This window comes from Lutra lutra, chromosome 9, assembly GCF_902655055.1.
Source record: "Lutra lutra chromosome 9, mLutLut1.2, whole genome shotgun sequence".
NCBI lineage: Eukaryota > Metazoa > Chordata > Mammalia > Carnivora > Mustelidae > Lutra > Lutra lutra.
In genome coordinates this window covers 142,250,616-142,274,360 of record NC_062286.1, presented here as the reverse complement: position 1 = coordinate 142,274,360, position 23,745 = coordinate 142,250,616, and the positions used below count along the sequence as shown (strand labels likewise).

The 23,745-nt window shown below is 55.8% G+C and overlaps 1 protein-coding gene across 1 annotated transcript in view; it reads right to left on the bottom strand.

Annotated features, from left to right (window-relative positions):
* Positions 1-23,745, bottom strand: part of CDH4 (cadherin 4) — a 511,528-nt gene that overhangs the window by 105,128 nt on the left and 382,655 nt on the right. Inside the window, exon 4 of the mRNA XM_047746454.1 lies at positions 11,389-11,577. Within this exon, the coding sequence (XP_047602410.1) occupies positions 11,389-11,577 (189 nt within the window). The remainder of the gene's footprint in view (positions 1-11,388; positions 11,578-23,745) is intronic.

The window sequence follows — 23,745 nt, the reverse complement described above, 5'->3', positions numbered from 1 at the left end:
AGCTCTGGTCCTTAGCCTTCCATCCACCCACCAACAACGGCAGCCCAAGGCACCTCACAGACATGCCACATTTTTAAAGGCTCCTCAGCATGGAGGAAGGACAAGAGCTCTCCTGATCGGTCTGGACACCCGGAGGGGCTGGGCTCCTGCCCTCCTCCTGGGCTGCCCTCCCATCTTTCCTTGCTTGCCACTTTCTGGCTGCAAAATCTTCTCCATTCCTTGGGTGTGTCAGGATCACTCTCACCCCAGGATCTTTGCATTTGCTGTTTTCTCTGCCTGGTCTTCGCACAGATGGTTTCTAATCCTGCGGGAGCTCAACAGTGGTTTCTCAGAGAAGCTTTCACCAACACGCCCTACCGAAAGCACCTGCTGCTTCCCCAACCTGCCGGTCCCAGCTGGTCTCATCCCTGTGTTTGATTTCTCTGTGGTTCCTTCTGAATTCAGACTCCTCTCCTGTTGTCTGTCTGCCCCACCGGCTGTTAGCGCTCAAGGACAGGATGGGGCCAGGAGTTTGTAGCTGCCCCGTACCTCAGTGCTGACCAGAGTCCACTCCAAGTGAACACTCCCGCTCTGTTCTGGTGACGCGCTATGGGGAGAGATGGGCGGCAGGCGAGGGGCGCGGCCTGCCCGGCCCACAGGGCTCTGGGCTCTTCAGAGATGACGCTTAGTTGTCTGCTTCATTTTGCTTTTAACAGACACGAAGGACCCAGAGCTTTGGGACACAAGCCAAATGCTCACAGGCTCCAGCTGGACTGCCCATGAGCCATGTGGGCAGAGAGGGAGACGTCAGCGGTTGGTGGCGATGGTGGCCCGCCGCAGCGCATGGGGCCTGCCAAAGCTTGCACCCAGGACAGGACAGGCCCCTCCATGTCGGCTGGCCTGACTGCTCTGGGAAATTCTTCTGCCTGTGGTTTTTCTCTAGGGAATGGAAGATGGGCATTTCGTGGTTTAAATGTTGGGAACGAACCCACATTTCGGTGGAACTCCACAGAGGTCACACCAAACACACCTGCACGCTGACCCCGTTTTGGCTGCTGGCCTACCCCGCACGGGCCAGGCCTGGGTACCCTCTGCTGCTCTTGGCGCTCAGGGAGGGAGGGGCACGGGGTGGAGGGTTGCACAGGGATGACCTCTTTCCCTTCAGAGCCCAGGGCCTCTCCCCGGGCTCTGAGAGGGGAAGAAGCCAAGGGTCGTGCAAGTCCCAGAGTAGCAGCAGATCCTAAGTCCAGAATTTCACTGAGAAGGAAACTGAACAAAGGAAAAAGGGATCTGTTGAGGTTTTCAACGTTGTTACTGTACTGAGCAAGGGCATTAAAACAACGCCCTTGACCCTCACCATGGCAGGAGCCTCCGCACCAGGCCGTCTCCTCCTCCTGCCGCTGCTCCCGCTCCGTCTGGTCCCTGAGTGGCAGCCGGAGGGATCTTGGTGAATCGAAGCCTCGTCACATCAGCTCCTGCTCTTCCGAGGAAAACAAGTCCTTCCCGCGGCCACACGCGCCTCATGACCAAGCCCTGCCGCTCTCCACACTGGCTCACCACCTGCCCCTCTCTCTGGCCGTCTCCATGCAGCCACTGTGACCTCCGGCTCTTCCTCTAAGACTGTGCCGTTCCCCCGCAGGGTTGCTCTTCCCATCTGCACACCATGGTGCCTCTGTTACGGCACGAGCTCTCGCCCCGGAGTGATTCCCAACCCACCTCATGGGACAGGGAACCTCGCTGCACCCCACACCCTCGGGCCCCTCGTGGGTTCTTCTGGGTTGACTTATCCATCTCCCCGACCCTAACCCTGACTCAGGATGCTGGGACTCCGCCTCGTCTGTTCTTAGTGCTTCTTTTTCCCCCGGGACAGCAGAGAGCCGGCGTTCAGATTGTAAAGGCTCAAGGAACTGTGATGAATGAACAGAAAACCTTCACTACGACCTCCTGTTACCATCATTGCGTACAAGAAAGGAGGCCACATCACAGAAAGAAGGACACCCTTTTCCAGGAAGGGCCCCTGGCAACCTTGCCCCAATACACCCTGACGACTCTACATCCTCTTGGAACTTGTCCAAAGGCCAGCCTCACCCTACAGAAGCCCCAGGGGAACCAGAGGGGACAGGAAGTCGGTTTCCCTGGTAACATCCAAATTATCCCTGCGGTGGGACTAGAAGAACAGTAAGCTTACAGCTACCTCCTCCCACGACTGGGGGGCCGTGCTCTTCAAGCTCCAGAATATTCCAAGGCTTTGTGAGTCTGACCTCCTCCCTGGTCCCCACAGCGAGGCCTGGCGGAACCCTCAGGCTGTGCCCACACTTGTAGACGATGTGCGGTCTGCAGACCCGAGGCCTGGCGGCTGCGGCAAAAATCAGGCAGGGGGAAGCTGTGATGAGCGCCGCTGCGAGCTGGCTGGCCCTTCACGGCAGGTGCTCGGAGCCCCCGTCCTAACCACCCCCCCACCCAGGGTGCTTCAGCGATTCAATGACTACATTAAATCTCTGAATATTAAATTAACGATGGAAATCTAAAATATTAATATATTCTAATTGAATATTCTCCAATAAATTATCTGAGCATTTGCAGCAATTCGATTCAACTTTCATTTCTTAAGGAACTCTCAGCTGCATAAATACAGCCATTAAAGCAATTCAAGAAAGGGAACATTTTCTGCTCCGATGAGGGAATAGTAAACACAAAGGATCTGCACTTCTCTTTCACATGACTGACGAAATCGCAGGACCCAAGGCAGCTGAATCCGCAAATGACTGCTTTCTTCATGGCCCTCTGGCTTCAGCAAGGGCGGTGTGAATCAGCCCCAGGTCTCAGCACCATGTCTAATTACAGGGTGACTTGACAGATGCCGCGGGAGATCTTGAATGAGGTGCTTATGTTGGGGCCGCACTTTCAGGACCCACGCTGGGGTGGGCGGAGCCTGACCCCACCCCCACAGGGAGCTGGGGAAGAGGCAGACCCCACCTTGCAGGTAGAGGGCAAGTGGGAGTACCACCCTGACTCTCTGCAAAATCACTAGATAATTAAGGACGTCCCTAAGGAGGCATATTTCCATTGGGGCTGAGCTGAGGACACTCGGAACGTCTTCATCAATGAACCTGGAGGGGTTCCTTCCGTTCTGGGGACGTCAGAGCAGCAGACTGCACAGTGAAGACAGGGGAGACAACTCCATGATCTCGTTAGATCTTACGAATTATAAAGCCCGCAATACAGTGTGACACCTTCGCTTTAAACAGTCAGCTGTCTTTGTAGTAAGTTAAGAGAAAATAGAGTATTTTATCTTAATCCACAAATTTACCTTTTCCTGTGCTCGTCATCCCTTCCTGTAAATCTAAATTTCCAACCTGAACCCTTTCTTTTCAGCCTGAAGAGCGTGCTTTACCACTTCTTGTAGGTCTGCCAGCAATGAATGCCCTCCTTTTGCTTATCAGGAATGTCTTTGTTTCACCTTCAAATTTGAAGGACACTTTTTTCTGGATATAGAATTCTTGATTGATAAGTTTATTTCTTTTTTTTTCTCTTTTCATTTAGCAGTTTGAAGATGGCATTCCATCACCAGTGGTGTCCTACGGAGAAGCCAGCCCTCATCATTGGTGTCCTGTGACAGACTGCCTCTTTCCCTCTGCTTTCAAGAATTCTCTCTAGTTTTTTGAATTTCACCATTTTGACAATAATCAAGGTTTGGCATTCTTTGTATTTACCCTACTCGAGGTTCACGAAATTTCTTGGAATGGTAAGCTTGTTTCTCTTGCCCAGCTGGAATTTTGTGTTTCGGTTCTGCTCTGCCATTCTCCAGATGAGATCACTGACACTGGCCTGTCTTCAAGCAGGGACTCTTCTGCTTCTACCGCCTACTTGGAAGCCAGCCTAGTGAGCTCTTTACCAGAGATGTGGGACGCTTCAGCTTCACCACTTCAATGGGCTACATTATTAGCTTCCCTTTTCTGCTGTGATTCCACGTGTACTCACTCATTTTGACCTTCTTTTCCTGTGAGTTCCTGAACGTATTCATAAGGGATATTTCAAAGGTCTTGCTGGTCATTTTAACATCTAAGTCATCTCAGAGTTAGAGTCTGTGGGTGATTTCTCCCTCTTAACTGTGGGTCACATTTTGTTTTCATTCCATTTTCTGGGGCATGTCTAGTAATTTTTGTGTGTGCATTGATCATTGTGATGACACATGGTAGAGACAGGTCCTGTTATCTTCTTCTGAAGGGTGTGGATTTTTGTGAAGGCGGGAGTTAATTGGCTGGACCCAAATCTGAGTCTTTTTCTCTTGCAATACACAGTAGTTGAAACCTCTGCTCAGTTCTCTCAATCTTCTTGCTGTTGCTTTCTCCTGGGTTCTCTGGAGTCTCCTTCATCTGGTCCCAGCTCCCTGACCAGGCAGAGCTTGTAAGCCAATATGGGAGTCTCCATCCGGGACTCCATATTTTACAGAATTTACCTCCTCACCTTCCACTGCTCTGTCAGTTCTAGAGTCCGTCTTGCAGCTCCTCTGACCAGAGAGACTACCGCTCTCCACGGGAGATCTAGCCAGCCGTTGATGGGAGGGAGAGTGTGCTCAGATGGAAAGCCATATAAACAAGATCTCACTAGTGCTGTTTCCTTCTTTCGAAGGACAGGAACTCCACAGCAGTTCCTGTCCACTCCTGGCCACTCTCCAGCAACTTCAAATAGTTGGAGAAAATTTCTAGCAAGTTTTATAATTTTTATTTCAGAAGTGTTAGTCTGAGACAAAGTATTCCACTGTTAACCAGCAGCAGAACTTCCAATGTGATTACTGTCAAGTGTTGTATAGTTAACCTAACAGTTGTCAAAATGATCACGAGAGGCTAACTGGTAGAGACGGGCACAAGTGCTGTATCACTTCTTCATTTGATAAACACTAAGTGACACCTACTTTGTCCCCAGTGTCTGACAGTGGGCTGTCTCTCAGGGACCTTCACATTTAGTGGGAAGACAGAACAATAATCACTGACAAAACACTGTCAAAAACTCCGCACGGAAGCAGGTCACGGGAGGGCGTGCTCCCCACGGGAGGGCCTCTGCCCGTCCATTCTCGGAGGTGGGAGTGGCCAGGCCGGGGGTTCCAGGGGCCAAGAGAGAACAGTCCCGGCTGAGGGAAGAGCGTGTACACAGGCCTCCAGGCAACCGAGGGTGTGACCCATGGGCAAGTGGCTCAGGTTTGGTATGCTGACGGACAGTGTCAGATCGTGAGGGCCTGTGTGACTTGCTGAGCAGTGAGGCCCTGTCCTGGAGACGGTGAGGAAACAAAGGAAGGGGAAAACCCCATGCATATCACATTTCAAAAGGTTGCCTGACTTCCATGAGATGATGACTAATGGCTGCTTGGTCATTCCCGCATGAATGGATGCCTTCGCAGAGTCAGACACTAGGTTCCTAGGTGGCTGCCATGACGCTCAGACCGTGAGGTCACCCAGGACACATTTTGGAGGATAACAGTGAGTTAGAACCCAGCCGGCTCATCAAACGTATGCAGACGTCCGATCAGCATCTATGGAAAGTCCATCCTGGGCCAGCTAAGGGGTGACTCATCGTGTCCCTGTCACACATGGCTCAGAGCAGAGCCTGACCCGGGGCGCGTCTCATTGCTCACCGAGCTCCAGAGCCCGTGCCCCAAAGACCCAGCCCATCCAGGTCCACACGGGAGCTCAGCAGATGCTTGTGCCTGGACATGAAGGAGCGTGGCGTAGGGGCCCAAAATGGCAGCCAGGCTTCCCGAGGAAACAAGCGTGGACGTGAGTCCCTTCGAGCTCGCTGGGGTGGTCTGGTGGGACGCTGATTCCTGCAAGCCTTCCCAGACCCTGCAGCTGTGCTCTCACGAGCTCCCTGCTCTAGACACGGCCTCCTGCTCAGCGTGGCCACGTGGCCACCCTGGACGCTAAGTGATTATGTAACCGTCTCCTCCCAGAAGCTGACATTCAGAGCTCCTTCCCCAGGCCTCGCTCCGAGGACAGGTTTGCACGAGTTCCTGTCTGTTAAAATACCAACTTCCAGAATTAAAGGGCTTGTCTCCGAGCAGCACGACGTCCTTGCTCATCACCGTGAGCCGGCTCCCGCAGTCACCCTGGACAGCCTCTCAAGTTAACAAATTCTGAATTTTTATGAGACTTTTTAAAAAGTTTGATTTTACCCTCACTCTGAATCTTGCCAGAAGTCAAACCAAACACACATGCTAGAAAAGCAAGTGGCTTTTCAAAAACGCTCCGCTAACGTACGTGTGACCTTGGTAGCAAAGGGACCCAATTCTGAACGCCAAGTAGCAAGCCGCCAGCCTACCATCCCCTGAGCCGTGAAAGGACGCCAGTCCTGTCCTGTCTCCATCTCCAGGGCCTGCGTGGTACTTGGCACCCTCCCATGGCCCCACGGGACTCCTTCCAGAACTCAGAGCTGAATGTTCAGAGCAGGGAAGGTCCCCTCCTGCCACTTCCCATAACAAAGGACCTCCTTCCTGCTTCCCAGGGGATCAGCCAGCCTGTGAATGTGTCCCCCTCTGTTCCGAAGAAGGGACAGCCTCTGTGAGTGGCTCCATCTCCAGGCTCCCCACTTAATTTAGACCCTGGTCTAATTCCAGTGGGCACACCCGGAGGACGCTCTCCGCTCCCGCAGCCCCGTCAGCGCCACCCGCCTTCCCTGCTCAGAGTTCTCCCCCACACAAGCAGGCTTCCCGCTCTCCCCGCACCGCAGAACTAACTAGTGCTTATGGAGGGACGTGATATTCCTTCCAAGGAAAAAGCCTGTAATTAACAGAGGTTTTTTGGGAAGAACATTCTGCCTCCTTCTCTCCCGCCCGTTTTTTCATTTAACGTATTTTATCAGAATGAAACGCTTTAATGAGCACAGAACTGCAGCTGATCCCAGCTGAGCCTCCAAGGGCTCCACGCGCAGCGTCCCACCCCATCAAGCTGCATCCATGCTCGCTGGGATTCAGGCTCCTTTCAGGAGCAGCCCCTCCCCCAAAACACTGGCCTGAAACTCATCCGCTTCCCTCAGGCAGAGACGGGGCAGAAACGCACCCGAAACACGCGTCTGTGTTGGGTAAGAATTTAATGGGTGGAGGAGCAAGGTGGCGGGAGTGAGCACAGGAGAACAAGGTGCGTGCGTGTGCATATGAAGCGGGACGGGGCGTGTGTGCGTGTGCACACATGTGTGCCTCTGTATTTCTGTGCTGAGTTCTTGCACAATCACTTGGAGACCATTTGGAAAAGCCCAGTCTGAAGATCGATCTCCCCCAAGAATCCAGCTCGGGAGTCAGACCAGGCTTGGAGGAGGGGGCACGATCAGGTCTGCCGGCTCGCCCGCCGTGGGGTCCTTGGCACAGCTGGGCCGTCGGGGGCGCGGGGGGAAGGATGTGCCTTTTTCTCAAACCTGCTGGGACACAGACCAGCCCCTCTTCTCACACATGCCCTTCCCTCCAGGCACAGCTGAACTGCGTTTCCTGGTGTCCCTGGCCATCAGGCATGGCCATGTCCGAGCCCCGTCCCTCCTGCAGTCCTCATTCCGGGGCCCCGCCTGGCCGTGTAGAGAGCCATCCCTCCCACAAATGACCTTCACAGGAGCAAGAAATAACCTCCATTGCATTCAGTTCTGACATTTCGGGAATGCCCTTTCCGGCAGTCAGCTAACACTAACCCACACGCTGCCCCTCTGCTCACAGCCCGTCTGGGAGCCGGCGAGCCCGGCGTGGAGGTGCTGTCCCCACGGGGCGAGCTGGACACGGCAGGGGGTCTGAGGAGCAGAGGACACACGTGCTCCCAACACAGCCACGGGGCAGACCAGGAAGGAGGAGAGGCTGCCCCTCGGCAGGGCTGAGCTGCTGCTTCCCGGTTTTTCTCTCCTGACACCTGCGGCCGCGTGCCCATTCCCCGAGTTCCCAGTCAGTCAGGCCAGCGGCGGGTGTGGGGGTGCGTCTTTGGGACCCCGTGTCTGCAGGGGCTCCAGAGCGCCACCAGCTGCTGCTCTCCCAAGCCAGGTTCGGCGAGGTTGGTGCTAACTGGGGAGGGGGCAAGTTACCCTGTGTTGTAGCTGTTCGGAAGGAAATGCAGGACGGCCCCCAGCAGAGCACGCAGATGTCTGTGTGACATGCTCATCAACATGTCCGTGGGGCCGTGTGGGAGCCAAGGCCCTGGCTGGCCGGGGGGACTTCGCACTCGTGTTGGCCTTGCCGCCAGCTCCGACCAGTCAGCGCGAGACCACTGCAGCTCCTGGGGCGGAAAGTACAGAAGTGTCCTCTTCTCCATCATCCAGCAGGAGGCAGACTCGGAGTCCTCGAGGGCCAGTGGCTCTGCCTGCACCCGCTTTCCCTCCTGGTACCTCTTACAGGCCCGTGTGCGCAGATGCGCGCAGGGGAGGGGAGTTTCGTGCGTCTCTACTAGGATCACTGACCCGAGAAATCCGGAAATCCAGCAGCAGAATACTCCAGGAGTGCTGGGATGCCGGCCCAAGGTCACGTGTGTACCTGCGGGCTGTGAGCCGAAGAGAGCCCTCGGTGTTCAAGCTCACACCCTCACTGTAAGGTTCCTGCCGGTGAGGCTGGCAGGGGCACACCTTCCCACAGGTTGGGAAATGAGCTGGATCTGCACTTGTCAAACTAGGTCCCTCGGGCCACACCTGGCCCGCTGCCTGTCCTTGTCAATAAAACTTTTTGGAACACGGACACAGCAACAGCGTATGCATTGTCTAGGGCAGCTTCGCACTACAAAGAGCTGAGTATTTGCAACTGAGGCTGGCTGTCAGCAGAGCCTAAAATATCGAGGATCTGGCCCTTTCCGGAGTCTGCAGACCCCCAGCCGCCGAGCTACAGCAACAGTTTTCTCCTAAGCTGATTTCTGACTAGCACGAACACAAGCCTTTGAAAAAGACTGACTCACACAATGAAACACTTGCTCCCTTTCCAATTTGCTTTTGATCCTGATGACATTCAGGAGGAAGCCTCTGGTCCCCGCGCATCTTGAGAACACTCTGGTACTTGCTCACGGCTCCTCTTGTAAACACTTCCCCGGCAGTCCTCAGGCTCCGACGGGACAGTACACAGCCAGACGTCAACTCTGTTTTCCTCGCCTTATGCTGTCTGACGGTCCATCACCAACACCAGCTTTCCAACTGTGAGCTGATGTAAGGTCACCTCTTAAAATAAACGTATTTATTTAAGAGTGACTCACTAATGGGAAGCATTAGGTAAATGACAAGTGCTGGTCAGATGTGACCAAGGCCCTGAGGGTGGTGAGTGCACAGGGGGCCACGGAGCCCCCATCCTGTTGGTGGCTTGGGGTTGGCGGACGGACCCTGGACACTGGGAATCTACTTAGGTTGGGGTTCACGCCTTGAGTGCTTTGCTCAAGTCTGTGCCTCATCTTAACACAGGGGACCTCCGGCCAGGGCGGCCAGGGTGGGGCGGTGCTCTGGGAAGCTCCCCATCTGGGGTGGGGGGGACTGTGGTCCAAGGTCAGAGATCAGACTCTCAGAGGCTTCAGCCACCTGAGATGGGGGTTTCCCCAGCAAACAATTCTGTGATACCTGCCGGTGCCTGCCTTGAACTGGATTCGGACACCAGCTGCTGGAGCGTGCGTGCACCCCTTGGGAAGCACTCTGTCCCTCAAGGCAGCTCCCACTCAGATGCCCATGAAAAGTCCAGGGTGTCCCTGTGCTCCTGGCCAATGGGCTGTAAATGGAAGGGTCCCACGACCTCTCTTGCAGAGCTTAGTTGTCTGCTGGAGCAGCCCACGTTTGCTCCGTAGATAATCAGTTTTTTGTAAAGAGTAGAGCCCCCGAACAGCCAGATGGGAAAGACGCACAGGACAAGGAGGGCGAAGGGACGCAGAGCTTCCAAGCCCCCTCCCGGTGGGGCAGCGGCCTCCCTGTGCCTCCCCAGGCCGGCCCACCTAAAGCTCCCACATCTCGGCCCTTGGGGTTTTAAGGACACTCGCTCACTCAGACAGGACTGATTAAATCATTGGCCATCGGCCACTGGTGACTGACTCAACCTCCATCCCCTCCCTCTACCGAGCATTTGGGGGTGAGGATGGGGGTGAACGTGGGTGCCTCTAATCCCTGGGCTCATTTCCCAGGCAACCGGCCCCCAGCCCACCCGCCCCCAGCCCCCTTCCTCGGGGACTTGCCAAAAGTCATGCCATTAAAATAACAAAAGACGGCTCCAGGACTCTCAACTCTTCCGAGAGGAAATCCCGATGGTTTCAGGGGCTTGGGTCTGGGGAGGAAGAGGAACACAGGCTACCCGGTGCCAATCCCCACATCCCACGCACCGCACCGCGCAGGTCTGGGGCCGGTCACCATGGGTGTGGTGTGTCTGGCGGGGCGTCTGACGTGGGTCCCCCTGTTTCATTCTGCTCTGTCTCTGCGTTTTATTCCATTTTATTATTACTATTATTTTTTAAAGGTTTTATTTATTTATTTGAGAGAGAGAGAGATAGAATCCACGGGGGAGCAGGAGGCAGAGGGAGAAGGAGAAGCAGGCTCCCCGCTGAGCAGGACTTGACCCCAGGGCCCTGGGATCAAGAGCAGACACAGAAGACAGAGGTCTAACCCACTGAGCCCCCCCAGGCACCCCCTCCCCATCTCTGCCTTTTAAACTCACACCCCAGCTTTCTGTGTGGAGTGGAGTGGGAAACAAAACAGGCTAATCGGTCAGAGGAAGGAAAGCAAGCCCTTGAGGAAGCCCCCCGACCCTCATTTCCACGAGGGGGGCGAGGCGGTCCACAGTGCATGGGCGACTCCTTAATGGGTCCTCACCATCATTTTATCAGATTATTGCCCAGACCGGGTTGCAGTTTTCTTCAAAGGGAAGAAGGGAACGCTACTTGATGGCCCGGATTACTGAAATACAAATCTGTAAACCGAATCCTTCCCTTCTCCCTGGAAAAGCCCCTTTGGTGGGGGCTGGGAGCAGGTGCACTGAAGGAGCCCCCGCAGGCTGCCAGAATGCCGGATCTGGGGTCACAGCCTCAGTCCCAAGACCTCCAGCTTCCTGCCAATATCCCCGTCACCCTCACAGACACACTGTCTTTCCGCCCTCCAGAGTCTCAGTCACAGTTGGAAAACAGTGAGCAAGGAAAGGTGTCAGAGGTCAAAGGCCAGGACCCAAGTGGCCACCCTGCCCCCTCCCATCAGCACAGGCGAGATGACCCACGTCCAGCAGGACCAGCTTCCCTGGAGGTATGACCGCCCTTCCAGTCTTTCTCTGGCTTGTGCCATCTTGTTACCGAACAGGTTCGGACGCCACCAAATGCAGACCGTCCCTTGCTCGCTCCCGACCGGCAAGCCCGGCCCTTCCCCCACAAGCCCACGGACTGACTTGCCAGATCCCGGAGGAGAGGGTGCACTGAGCCGAGACCCTCGGGAGGGGTCTCCACTTACCCGCACAAGCTGCTGTGGGAAGGGCCCGCGGGAATTTTCTGGCACGTTGATGGGTGGGATGACCCAGTCGCGTTTCTGCCTCCGCAGCCCGTTGGCGTGCTGGTGCTGGGGCCACGGCAGCAGCGTGTCGTTCGGGGGCTGAGAGGTGTCTGGAGCCGCACTCTCTGGAGCCGCACTCTGCTTTCCTTTCTGCAGCCGTAGCCGGGAGAGGGGAGAGGAGCCAAAGAAGTCTGGGTAAGTTTCACGCAGAGGAAAAGGCATCTGTTCAGAGAATCTGTTCTGTTCTCCATCAGCAGAGAAAGACTGGATGATGCTCGGGGAAGCGACTACGTGTTAGGGGAAAAATCAAGCTACACACCTGTGTCACAAAACAGACTGCAGAGTTACGTGGTGGGGGAAAGAAACCGTAAAAGCAGAAGATTCCGTCGTAGGGTAAACCAGAGCTTTTAGGAGCGCCTGGGTGGCTCAGTGGGTTAAGCCTCTGCCTTCGGCTCAGGTCATGATCTCCAGGTCCTGGGATCGAGCCCCGCATCGGGCTCTCTGCTCAGCGGGGAGCCTGATTCCTCCTCTCTCTCTACCTGCCTCTCTGCCTGCTTGTGATCTCTGTCAAACAAATAAATAAAATCTTAAAAAAAAAACCAAACCAGAGCTTTTAAATCCTGGAAGAACAGGGGAAAAAACTCACAAAGGAAAAAGCATTTGGTTTAAAATGCTGGTTTATGAAAACATACCCTAAAAGCAGTTGATGAATTTGGCAAATGTGATTTGCAGCAAACGTGATTTGCAGATCTTTAAACTCTGTCAAAGAGTTGACAGTCCCACTATGTAAAGAGTTCTTGCAAATCAATAAAAAAATTAAATGTTTTTGACAACAGGGAAAGGGCCTGAAAAGAAATTAACAGCAAAATAAAAATCAGTAAACTTATTAAAAACGTACACATCTTCTTGTAATCAAATAATGCAAATTGAAGTAATAAATCCTTGTCACCTATCAAACTGACAGGACTAACGGAACGGATCCTCAGGCCTGTGGAGTGCGTCATGCTGTCAGGAGGAGGGATGGTGGAGGGGGTGGCACCTGGCGTTCAGCAAGTGTTTACGTGCGTCTGAAGGTTCACTGACTCCGGGCACAGAGCTTCATCTCTCTGAACTCCTGCTGCTTCTTTTATAAAACGGGGCTGGTAATAAGAGCACTAGATTCACAGGGTTGCTATGGCAATTACACTGATGAGAGCCCCTGCCTGCGGGGCAGCCGCTGGGACTGGAGGCTGATGGGGCTCACCACTGCTGGGTGCTGACCACAGCCCTCCGCCAGCTGTGCACCAGCGACCACCCAGAGCCTGAAAATTGTCCTGGACGTCAACAGTACATCAATGAAAAAAAAAAGGAAGGTCCTGGTTTTTGGCCCAGTAACTCCACAACTGTCCCAAAGAAACTCTCTGTAAATGAAAATCTCTCTATAAAAATGTTCATTGCCGATGTTTTTGTAATAATATTATGTATATATAAAATAATAAAAATATCAGGAAAAAACCGCTGGAGATCTGACAGCAGGAAATACTAGTCAAATGCATTACACTGTGTTCCTATCTTGGGAAATTTACACAGTCACTGAAAGCTACTCTTTGAAGACGAGGACATGGAGAAATACCCATAAGATAATGCTAAGTGCAGAATGACACTGAAGCGTACATGTAACCAAGTCCCCAATTTCTTTCTTTCTTTTTTTTTAAAGGACAGAGAAAAGATCGGAAGGAAATACATCAATATGTCAACTGTGGTTTTCTCTGACGACCAGTGAGCTTTAAGCTATTTTATTTTACTTTATTCCTTTCATCTTTGTATACCTCTGAATGTTACAATGTATACGACTTTCTACAATTAGAGGAGCCAGCGGACCCCCCACGGACACGCACGGCACCCACAAGGCCGCCACAGGGAGGCACAGCGCCCGCGCAGCCCCCCCACGCTGCACATCAGAACTCACATGGCGAAGAGAGACCTGAACGGGGACAGCCCATGGCACTTGGCTATGGTGTACCTGACTCCAACCATGGCGGGTCTCACTCTGCCTGAGCTCCAGGTCCATCCAGCAAGATGGCCTTGGGTGGTCTTACCATTCTCCTTTGTGGACAGAGAACCTTGCCACTCCTCTTTGCAGAAGAGCTGCATAGGAGTAAGTTAAATACACACCGACAAAATGGCCTAACCGATGAGAAAACTAAATCTCGTATCTGCTCCAAATGCCGAATCAACGGGAAAACCCAGCTGGACAAGCCACACTGGACGGAGCTCCCCACTGGACTCTCCCCACCAGGGTCCCAGCTGGCTCAGGGCCTCGAGCTCCTGCAGTCAAGGGTTTGAAAACCAAAAGCCTTTCATAGTCCCCCCCCCCCAAAATCAGAGGGGAGCCACACAAGCTGTGTGCATCCCCGTGGCAAACCCCCATGGCCTTGATATCTACGCAATGTACGTGATACCAGCTTCTGTTCAAGTCAAGCTAACAGGTGCCGTGACTCATCTGCAGGCTCTCGCGATGACACAGCGATAGGGTCACATCTCTAGCTTGCTGGAGGAGCTTCACTGAACAGCATTTAGGACAGTCCTGGCTCCACACTGTCCCCACACAGCCAGGGCATAGACAACTGCCTTCCCTGCCTCTGGGAGCTGCTGATGCCTTAGACACTGAGCAACCCACGTGGTCTCCACCTAGACCCCCTCTCCCTGATTCAGTAGGAAGTGCCCTCAATCCCACTTTACTAGGGAGGCAGGGGGAGCTCAGAGAGGCTGAGTAACTCCCAGAGGTCACACAGCTCAGTAGGCAGAGACAGGATTTGAATGCCAGGAGTCAGACCTCAAGGCCAGAGCACCTGGCTGAGTGCCACCATGGCTGGGTCTCTCTGCCTGTGAGGTCACATCCCCTTTACCTGTCCTCAAATTAGGTGTGTGGTGGACTGGGCACAAATCAGCATTCCCATAGAAGACATGAGAACTCCGGTAGTCTGTGCCACCGAGCCTCCAGGTGACAGGTGTGTTCCACTCTCCTGTCTGGGGGCTCCCCACCCACAGGTAACCAGCTCACTGGCCCCCAGGTACCTGCCCCAGGAGAAGGGTCTGGGTTGGGTTCTGCCTGAGGGCAGCCAGCTGGACTGGGGAGACTTGCAAGGGTAGACAGGGAGCCCCAGCCACGAGCACAGCCTTGGGGAACAGGTGCTATCATGGCTTCCCCCATGCCTCTCCCAGTGACAGGTTTCCCCTGCGCCCGGGAAATGCTGGAGCACGGGCAGACGCTCAGCTGGGCTCCCTGCGTTTCAGGCTCAGGACTGCACACGTTTTCATAACGCTGCTTTGGTTTTGAGCTGCTTTATCTTCATTTGCTGAGGATGAGCTCGCATGGCGTTAATTTCCCTAGTGTTGTTTAAATAAATTGCACATATTTGCCACTATTTTAAAGCTGTGAGACACATGTAATAACAAAATCTGGTGAAAATTAATGCCAGACCCGTGCAGCCTTGGCCTGGAAGATACACCCGCTTCTCCGGGGAGAGACGTCCATGCGGGTTATCGGTAACCCCAGGGGGACCCACAGGTCGCTCTGGACACGCAGCAGTCCCAGCCCACTCAGAACGTGGCACCTAACACTGGTGCACAATTATGTTAATCCTAAATGATGTTTCCAGTATTTACAAATACTCCCTCCCTCCTAACGGATGACACCTCTGCGCTCCCAGGACCTTCCGAATTCCGTATTGCTGAGTGAATGCTGGCTAAGTGCGGGAGAACGAAACGAACGTGACCTCTGTGCCCCTGTAACTAACAATTATGTGCACGAGTGTACACACACAGGTGCATACAGGCGTGTGTGCACACACAGACGTACACGCACACATGCGCGAATGTGTGCATGTGCACACCCACGTGTATGTACATAGGCACACGTGTGCACATGTGTACGCTCGCCTGTGTATACACACACGTGTTTGCACATCCGTGCGTATGTTTATAACATGTCATAATGTGCGCAAAGCCTGGCATCGTGACAGGCTAGCCAAACCCCATCACCGGGTCATCACAGACAGCTCAGCCAAGCCAGAGGTCTCATTACTGGGGAGGTGCAGGGAGGGTGCTGGCTGCTGAACTGGCCTCTGGATCCCACCAGGCTCACCGCTGCCGAACGACAGGACAGAGAGCTCCGAGGACATCACCTGGTTGTGCTGCCCTCTTACTGGGTATCCAAGAAGATGTGGTTAAGGGTTAAGACCCTGGAGCTGAAGGCAGCTTACAGACCCCTTCTGAGAATGCTCCAGAGCCCCTGGCCTCAGCACGGCCAGATCTGGGCTCTGCTCGTCTTGTGTTTTGGGGCCAAAGGCCTGGCCATGCTGTCCACACAGAGGCCGGGCTGCACCCTTGGCTGTGCCCCTATTCCTAACCCCCACGGAAAGTTTGCCCCCGCATCCACTCTTCCTCCTGGTGCCCTTCTCGCCTGCATGAACTCAGATCTCACGTCCCACCATCTGGAAGCCTCCCCAGCGGTCTCCCCGGGCATCCCTGTGCACACAGAAAAGCTTCCAGAATCTGCCTGTGCCCTCAGTTCCCAGAACAGGTCAGCTCAGGCCCAGAGGCCGATGACCTCTATGTCTTCCTGTCCCTGTCCAGGCAGGACACCTCCCACCCTGCCCCGGGGGTCGGGGCACTGCCCCGTCTAGGAGGATGTAGGACCTCACGGCCCACCCACCTGGCATGGAGCAAACGCTGTGGACAGACTTAAATGTGGGGTTTCACACGGTTTCTGAGCGCCAAGAAACAAGTGACCCTCAGCCGCCGGCTTCTGGCACTCGCATGGAGTGCGGGGCTGGGAGACCTGATGACAGTGATGGCTGCCACAGGTCATGGGGAGCCACGGGCCCAGATTCTCTCCGATCTAGTCCTCAGGATGGCCACTCTCCCCATGGGGCAGTGATCAGCACAGAGCCAGGACTAGCAGGGTTCAAACTGGCACCCAGCTGCGTGGAATCCAATCCATCTGGGGAGGGCAGAAAGGCTTTGTGGGGGATATTATACCTGGGCAGGGTACTGCGGGGTGAATAGGAGTTTGTTGTTGGGGGGAATGAGGCTGGGAGGGAATGGCCAAGGGGCAGACCAGAGGCAGGATACCACAGGTGCCACATACCAATGACGCTGTCATTGATTTAAAGGGCTGTCTAGAGAAGAGTGGGATGGATGGAGGGGCGACGTCCCAGGGTTTGGAGAGCTGCTCTCGTGCAGGCTGCCCTCCACCGGCCCCATCGCTATTTGTCTGCCCCCCGCCCCCCCCCGCCCCGCAAGCTTTGGTTCCTCTTCTGTGAACCGAGGAGGCTCTTACCGGGGGATAGTGTGGGCAGCGAGGTGATGTCCAGGGCATTGGGCAGGTGGCTGGGGGTTTCAGCCCCACTGTCAGGCTCACAGTGGGGAGAAGCCCAAGAAGAGTCCCGCTGGATGGGATTTGAGGGCTGGACTGGACTCCCACGGGCGCAGGGAGGAGAGGGTAGTGGAGGCTTTAGGCTGGACACCTGGGGCGGTGGCCTGGCCTGGAATGAGCCCCGAGAGTTCGGAGGGGCAGGCCTGAGGGCAGGTGGGCTTAGGGGTATCCTATAACCTTATAGCGCAGGGCAGGAAACTGAGGCACAAGGAGGAGAAGGAATTTGTCCAAACTGCCTGGCTAGTGGGGGAGGGACTGAGCCGGGGGTGGGGGAAGTGTGGGACAGCCCAGTGAAGGCAGGAGAGAGCACAGGTGGGTGTCCTGACTCAGCCCAGGGAGGAGACACGGCCCCTTTCTGGAAGCTTGCGGCAGGGTTTAGCGTCCTCTCCGGCCACGGGCAGGAATGAGAGTTTACCCTGGCACTCAAACTTGGCATCCCCCGGACATGGGGGCCCCCCAAGAAGGGAAGGGCACAACCTCAGGCTGTAGGAGGGAAGGGTGTGGTGGGGTGGGAGGGGGCCCGCCAGTTCCCTCACTCCCTCAGGCTTCTTATCTCCCAGGCCCCACGGGTGCAGCCCCACCTCCCTTCCCCACCTGCCTCCCACCGCACTCCCTCCCTCCCCTCTGCACATCGCAGCCGTGCCCTGGCTCGGGCTGCACGTGAGCCGGTCCCTCCTTGGACACACTCTGGGTGGCAGGGTGTCCCAGACAGCCCGCCCTGCCCAGCGCACTGACGGGTCATCTCCCCAAAGGGGCGGATGAAGGGTGTGGAGCCTGGCCTCTCTGGGGTGCGGAGGGTACGGAGGTCAGACTCTCACGTGGAGGCCCACTCCCGGGCCTGGGTGAGCTCTGTGCCTTGGGGCTCTTGTGCCTGGACAGCTGGGGTGTGGGGCAGTGGGTTGAGGCACCGGCCCCGAGCACCTGATTCGCCGCACCGGGGGAAGGGTGACCCTGCCGCTGGTGGGAGCCCGGATGCTGACTTGGCCATGGCAGAGTGGCATCCCGTGCATGCTCATGCTGTCCAGCTGGGCTCTCTGCGGACCACCTATGGCACCTGGGAGCCTGAGGGATGCAGGATGGGTGGCCTTAAGGTCCTCCGAGACATCTTGCCTGGCCCTGGCAGGATCTCTGGGATAATGTGGGGAAGGCCTCGCACTCAGCACACGGCTGTTCTTTTAGGGAAAGGGGTGGGATGTAAGGGACCCGAGAACAGGACAAAACCTCGATGACGACAGCCTTCCGTCTCACCGAGATCGAGGCCCCTGATCCGTCCATGTGCGAGCTCTATGCCGAGCACAGCCATCAGGACCGCCCGGCCCCGCCCGTCCACCCTGCACCCCAACAGCCTCCAGCTGCACAGTCCGAAGGCTGGTGTCGCCCCGCCGGCCCCTCACTCGGCACATTATTTCCTATGCTCCCGGCGGCTCTGGGCCGCCCGGTCTTGCTCTCCCTGTACCGGAGGGCGGTTCTCTGTGTCTGATTATGAGTGTAATGGAGCTCGACTCCCAGGCGAGGTCTTTGGGGACTCCGCGCGGCGAGCGAGAAGCTGGGTCATTCCCCTCCATCATCCGTTCACCAGCGGAAGATGAATAATGCAAAACTGACCCGAGGCAGGATTTAAATTAGTGCCTTCTCTTTCTTTCTTTTATTTTTAAAGCAAAAAAAAAAAAAAAAAAAAAGAAAAAAAGAAAGAAAGAAAAATAGTGTCAGGGGAAGGCTATTATCATACACACCTCCTCCCATCTACATGCAAAAGTTATAACTCATCCCATTTTCTATTATCTAACCGTTTGCCTATTAGGGATACAGAATTATTAAGAGCCAAGTGTGGGCACTGGCTGTTGAGTAACTGGGCTGGTGCACAGACATCAAGGGGAAGGCGAACAAGGGACATAAATAATCAGGGTCTGTCTTCGGTGTGGGAGCTCTGGTGTCTTCCCTGGGTGCCGCCCCACCATCTTGGTTGGAGGTGGGCTTGGGGTGGGTATGTCCCTATTTCCTTGTGATAGGGATGCAGATGTCAGGTCCCGCTGCACCCTTTCCTGACCCAACCTATTGGGCTCTGCAGGGTGGGGCCCAGCAGTCTTCGTGGTGCACCTGCTCCTGGGGGCGCGGGGGGTCCACCCCCAGCTCCGCAGTGTGGTAGATGTGATAAAAATGCCTCGCAGGGGCACAGGGACACTAGAGAGCGGGCGCGCATGGACAAGGCCAAGCGAAGAGGGTTGTGACCCGCCAGGCCACAGTGGGAGCAGAGGGGCGGGGGCCGGGACCGCGTTCCCGCGTGACCCGGTCGTTAGACGTGGGACAGCTTCTGCCAAGTGCGGTGAGTGGACGGAGCCTCAGCCGTTTCCTCTGAGAGGAAGCTCCGGTCACTCCCCTCAGAGGCAGAACTGATGTGGAAACGGCTTCAAAATCCCCCCATGCCAGATCCCAAGAGCACATTTCTAAGACCCCGAAGATGGGGTCACAGATGACAGACAGCCTGCTGCCCACACAGGCCGCCCCATGCCGTCCCCAGGTCCTGGGCTGACCCGCTGGACACTTCGTCACCACCGCAAATTCCTTCCACGTTCGGGGAAATGGCATGGGCACAAACCCATCTGATTCGATAAAAGAATTTATGGACAAAATTTCAAGTTAGTTTCCTGTGGGCCATGCCACGTGGGCGCCGTTCTGCTCATGTGCGAGGCTTCTTAACCGAGGGGCTCCAGGGGTGCGGGGGGTAGACGACAAGGAAGGGATGGGTTCTAACTCCCTGGTTGTACCCGCTCTCCCACCCCCCCGCTGGGCCGTTCTCTGTGTGGTCACTGCGGGGCCGAGGGTCAGGCACCCCAGCCTCCGGGGACAGGGAGACCCGTACCCTGAGGGTGGAGGGCTCTGGGGGCCCTGGTAAGGACACAAGCTTCTTTTTTCCCACTTGCACAGAGAAAGCAACCCTTCCCTCTCACGACACTGAGCAGACGCTGGGAAGGCAGACGGTCCCTCTTTCCTTTAGGTAGCCTGCCTCGGCCGGGGTCCAGTGCGGGCTCTAGCAGCCCCTGTGACTTCTACGCACAGTGTGACCGCAGACCCACTGGCACCATCTCACCTGCCCATCCTTGCACGGCCTTAACGTCTGGGTAGGTAAGTGGCCAATCTGAGGCATAAAAGCACATGAAGGGAGGCCCGGTGTTCTGAGATCACGGATTGTACCGGGGTCTGTGGTCAGGGGTCCTCCAGGAGGTGACGTGCCATCCTACGCCTGTGATTGGACAGGGGTGGTGAGGGCTTATTCCCTGAACATGAGTGTCACCTGTGTCCCTCCTCTGTCCCTTCCTGTTCTCACTGTGTCCTTATTTCTTTGGGCTACAGGTGCTCCCGGAAAGGAAACAACGTGCCCCTCCCCCAATGTCAAACCTGCCACTGGTTTCCGTGGAGCATAATCTGATCCCTAAAAACAAAAGTGGCCCTAAAAAGTCTGTCCCGACAGTTCATTCCTCAACCTGCTACTTCCCTTTCAATACGCATTTGAAAAATAGTACATTTTGTTTGCCTGCAAGCATGTATTTAACCAGGCTGTTATCTGCAGCCTTCTGGCCGGTTTCCATGGCAGCTGAGGACGGATAGAGTAAAATGGTATTTAACTAACACGAAATAAAACAACGGAGAAACATCTCCGTTCTTCAGCAAATAGAACACACGAGCCGTTCTAAACAAACATTTGCATGAGTTTGGATCTGGGAGGTGCTGAGTGGATTTTCCTGCGTCCACAATGCTGCTGAGCGGACGCAGGTGCGTCTGCCTGCACCCCCGCGCCCCCACTACAGTATTTCTGACTTCCGATCTCTTCTAGGAAGGGGAGGTTTTGCAAATTCCCATGGAAATCGTACAAAGGAAGGTTTCCTGAATGGAACGGCATCGTTACTCCCTCGTGTATGTATTCAGGAGGAAAGTCCTAGTCGTTCCCTCAAGCCTAGGGTGCTTGGTGGGGCGGGGGGGGGGCGGGCGTTGCTGGTCCTCGCTCACACCTGGGCAGGGGGAGACCCTGGCAGGTGCAGTGGCTGGCCCAGGTCGTGTGGCTGCAGCTGTGGGGCTGGGGCCTGAACTCACTTGCCCCTCTCTGCCCTGTGGCTGGTCACAGTGACACAGACCGTGGTCCCAACACCCCCTCCCACCTGGGGCCAAGCGGGCAGACTGGAGTCCAGAAGCTGTGAGCAGCCCTGGGGAAGGAGTTCTGTTGTGGCTGCTCAGGAACTTTTAGCAGTCGGGCTCCTATAGTTGGGAAGGGGTCACGCTGTTCCCACTGGTATCAAAACCACAGTTCTCTTGATGAGGGCCCCAGAGCTCCCCGCTTGTCCTCCTTAGCCTTGTCCTCCTCTAATGAGAGGACGCAGGATGGCACAGCACCCGGGCACAGAAGGGACGGGGTGCGCCCCGCAGGGCAGCTGTGTGTGCAGACAGCACACTCGCGGGCCAGCTCTCATGCACAGAAGGGCAGGATGGGGGACCCCACTACATCCAGACAGGTGTCTGCGTGCGTCCATGTGGCCAGCCAGGCAGCTCGGCTGTCCCGGCCTCCCTAGCTCGCTGAACATCTGTCCCCAGACCACAGCCTCAGCACCTGCTGACATCTGGAAAGAGACCATTCTCAGGGGTGTGGCCTCCTGTGCATCTGTAGGGCGTCCCCGACCCCCACCCACTTGAAGCCAGACTCCCCCCGCAACCCCCACCCCCGGGTTGTGACCACACAGTGAATCTAGGCTTCTCTGTCCACCCGGGTGGAGAGCTTGCTGGAGAGAACCAAGAAAATTGTGTTTGGTTGGAAACATTTTTAAATGAAATTTCTCTTCATCTTACAGAAAAAATAATACAATTGCAGTTAAAAAAAATTAAATTAAATTAGCGAATTAAGCCAAACTGTGTTACTTTTTTCCGGAGTTGTTAGCAGTGGAACTAAAAGAATCTTTCACATTTGGTGTCGATTAGTGAGAAAAATGGTCAGTTTCGTCGGCGTTGATGGAAGCTTCGAAGAGGACATGATCAGGGTCTGCCTGAGAATTTTAACTCAACCTGACTTCAATCATGTTTCCTTCTGGAAGGTGGCCTCACGGTCCACTCCTGCTGTCCACGGAGCACGTGGGGCCCCCAGGACGAGCTCTGGGCCATGCCAGCGTCCCTGAGCTTGCTGGGCATTCTTCTCAAGGCAGGACATGGCTGCGACCACCTCACTGTGGTTTCCACAAACATCTTCAGGAATAAGAAGGATTTCATACCTAACCAAATACTGTGGGAGCCAGGGCCTTGCACAGAACCACAAACCTGTGTTGGTCTGGAAACCAGTTTGATTCTCACTCAAACACCCACAGGAGGGCAGCCGGGATGCCCTGTGCCTCCCACTTCCCGAAGGCGGCGGTCTCCACGAGGCCCCCACATGCTGGCTCGTGCGTGCACACACACCCGCCAGCCCCGCCACGAGCTAAAGGCCCTGGGGGCGGGTGAGCAATGCACACCGTGGCTCACACCCATCTGCCGGGCTCACAGCTCACGTGCACGCATGCCTGTGCTGTCTCAGCTCACTGGACCCCGGGAGAAGCGTCCCCCAGGGCTGGCCACCCTGCACCCCCAGCCCAGACTCAGATGGGCTAAGACAGGATTTTGCTCCAGGAGAAGCCGCAGCCGGATGAGGCCTCTGTCTGGAACTCGGGCTCCTTCTCCGATTTTAGTCTTTGGTCCAGAGGTCACCTTCCTGACCCCTGGACATGGCAGCAGCCTCTGACCTCTGCTCAGGACCCCTCCCTAATTCCCAGTGGTGCCCCCGCATCATGAAACAGAGCCAGGTGTCCGGTGGGGAGGCAGCAGCCCTCAGTGGTCACTTCCCCGGGGAACCAGGAGAGTGATTTGGGGCCTGTCGGACTCATGGGACCCCAGGTTTCTCAGAGGGTGCCCTGCCTGTCGTGTCCACACTTGTGATCATGCTCCTGGAGACCAAACAGGACCCATGCAGCCCATCTCCCTGCTAACAGGCCCAGAACCTTCCTTGCCTGGCGGTGATGCTCTCTCGCACACGACTTCCGTGTCAATCACCAGCAAGCCCCCCAGGGTTCTCCTTCAGCTCCGCGCCATCCACAGGCCAGGGGCGCATCCCCCGGGACAGGCTGGGCAGGGTCAGGCGGCTTCTCCCTGGGGCTCTGCAGGCGACCCTTCACCCCCGCCCTGCCGAAGGAAGGGCTGACCCAGGCCCCTGAGCACTTACAGCTCTGCAGCCTGAAACAGTGTCTGAGTTTGACCTTCGCACGGGGACCCTCCTGCTCACCCCGGCCTTGAGAGGCTGAGTCGGGGGGACATGTCCGGCCCGGCCCAGGGCTGTTCTCCAAGACGAGGGACGGACAAAGAAGCCAAGATGACCTTCGACCGACCGGAACAATCCCTCATGCCCTTCATGCCAACCAAGGGTTAAAAGCCGCCGTGGGTTTGAGTTTGGCTCATCTCTTGAGCTCCAGGAGGGAGGCACTGACTGGGGGGAGGCGGGGGACATGACCTCAGCCTCTGGAAAGGGATCACGCCCAGCCGTTTGTGGGGGTCTCTGAGGTGCTGGGCCACCCGCTGTGTGCCCATCATTGTTTTGCAGGGCTGCTGCTCAGTGGCACTTCGGCCATCTGTGTCCTGGAAAAGGATAAAAGAATGTCTTGCTGCTTTCTGAAGTCTCCATCCCTCTGGCAGCACCTAACGACCTTCTGGGCACTGTGGCCAAGGCGACACCTCATGTGGAAGGGCCCCTGTGGCCGCCTTCAGTGCAAACCGCTGTGCGTCAGGGTTCGGGCTGGCACACCAGCCTCTGTGCTCACGCGGGGCCTTCCCTGCGTCGGCTGGCCTCCCCCGCAGGCCTCAGCTTTCAGGGGGACAGGTGGATGGCAGCAGCT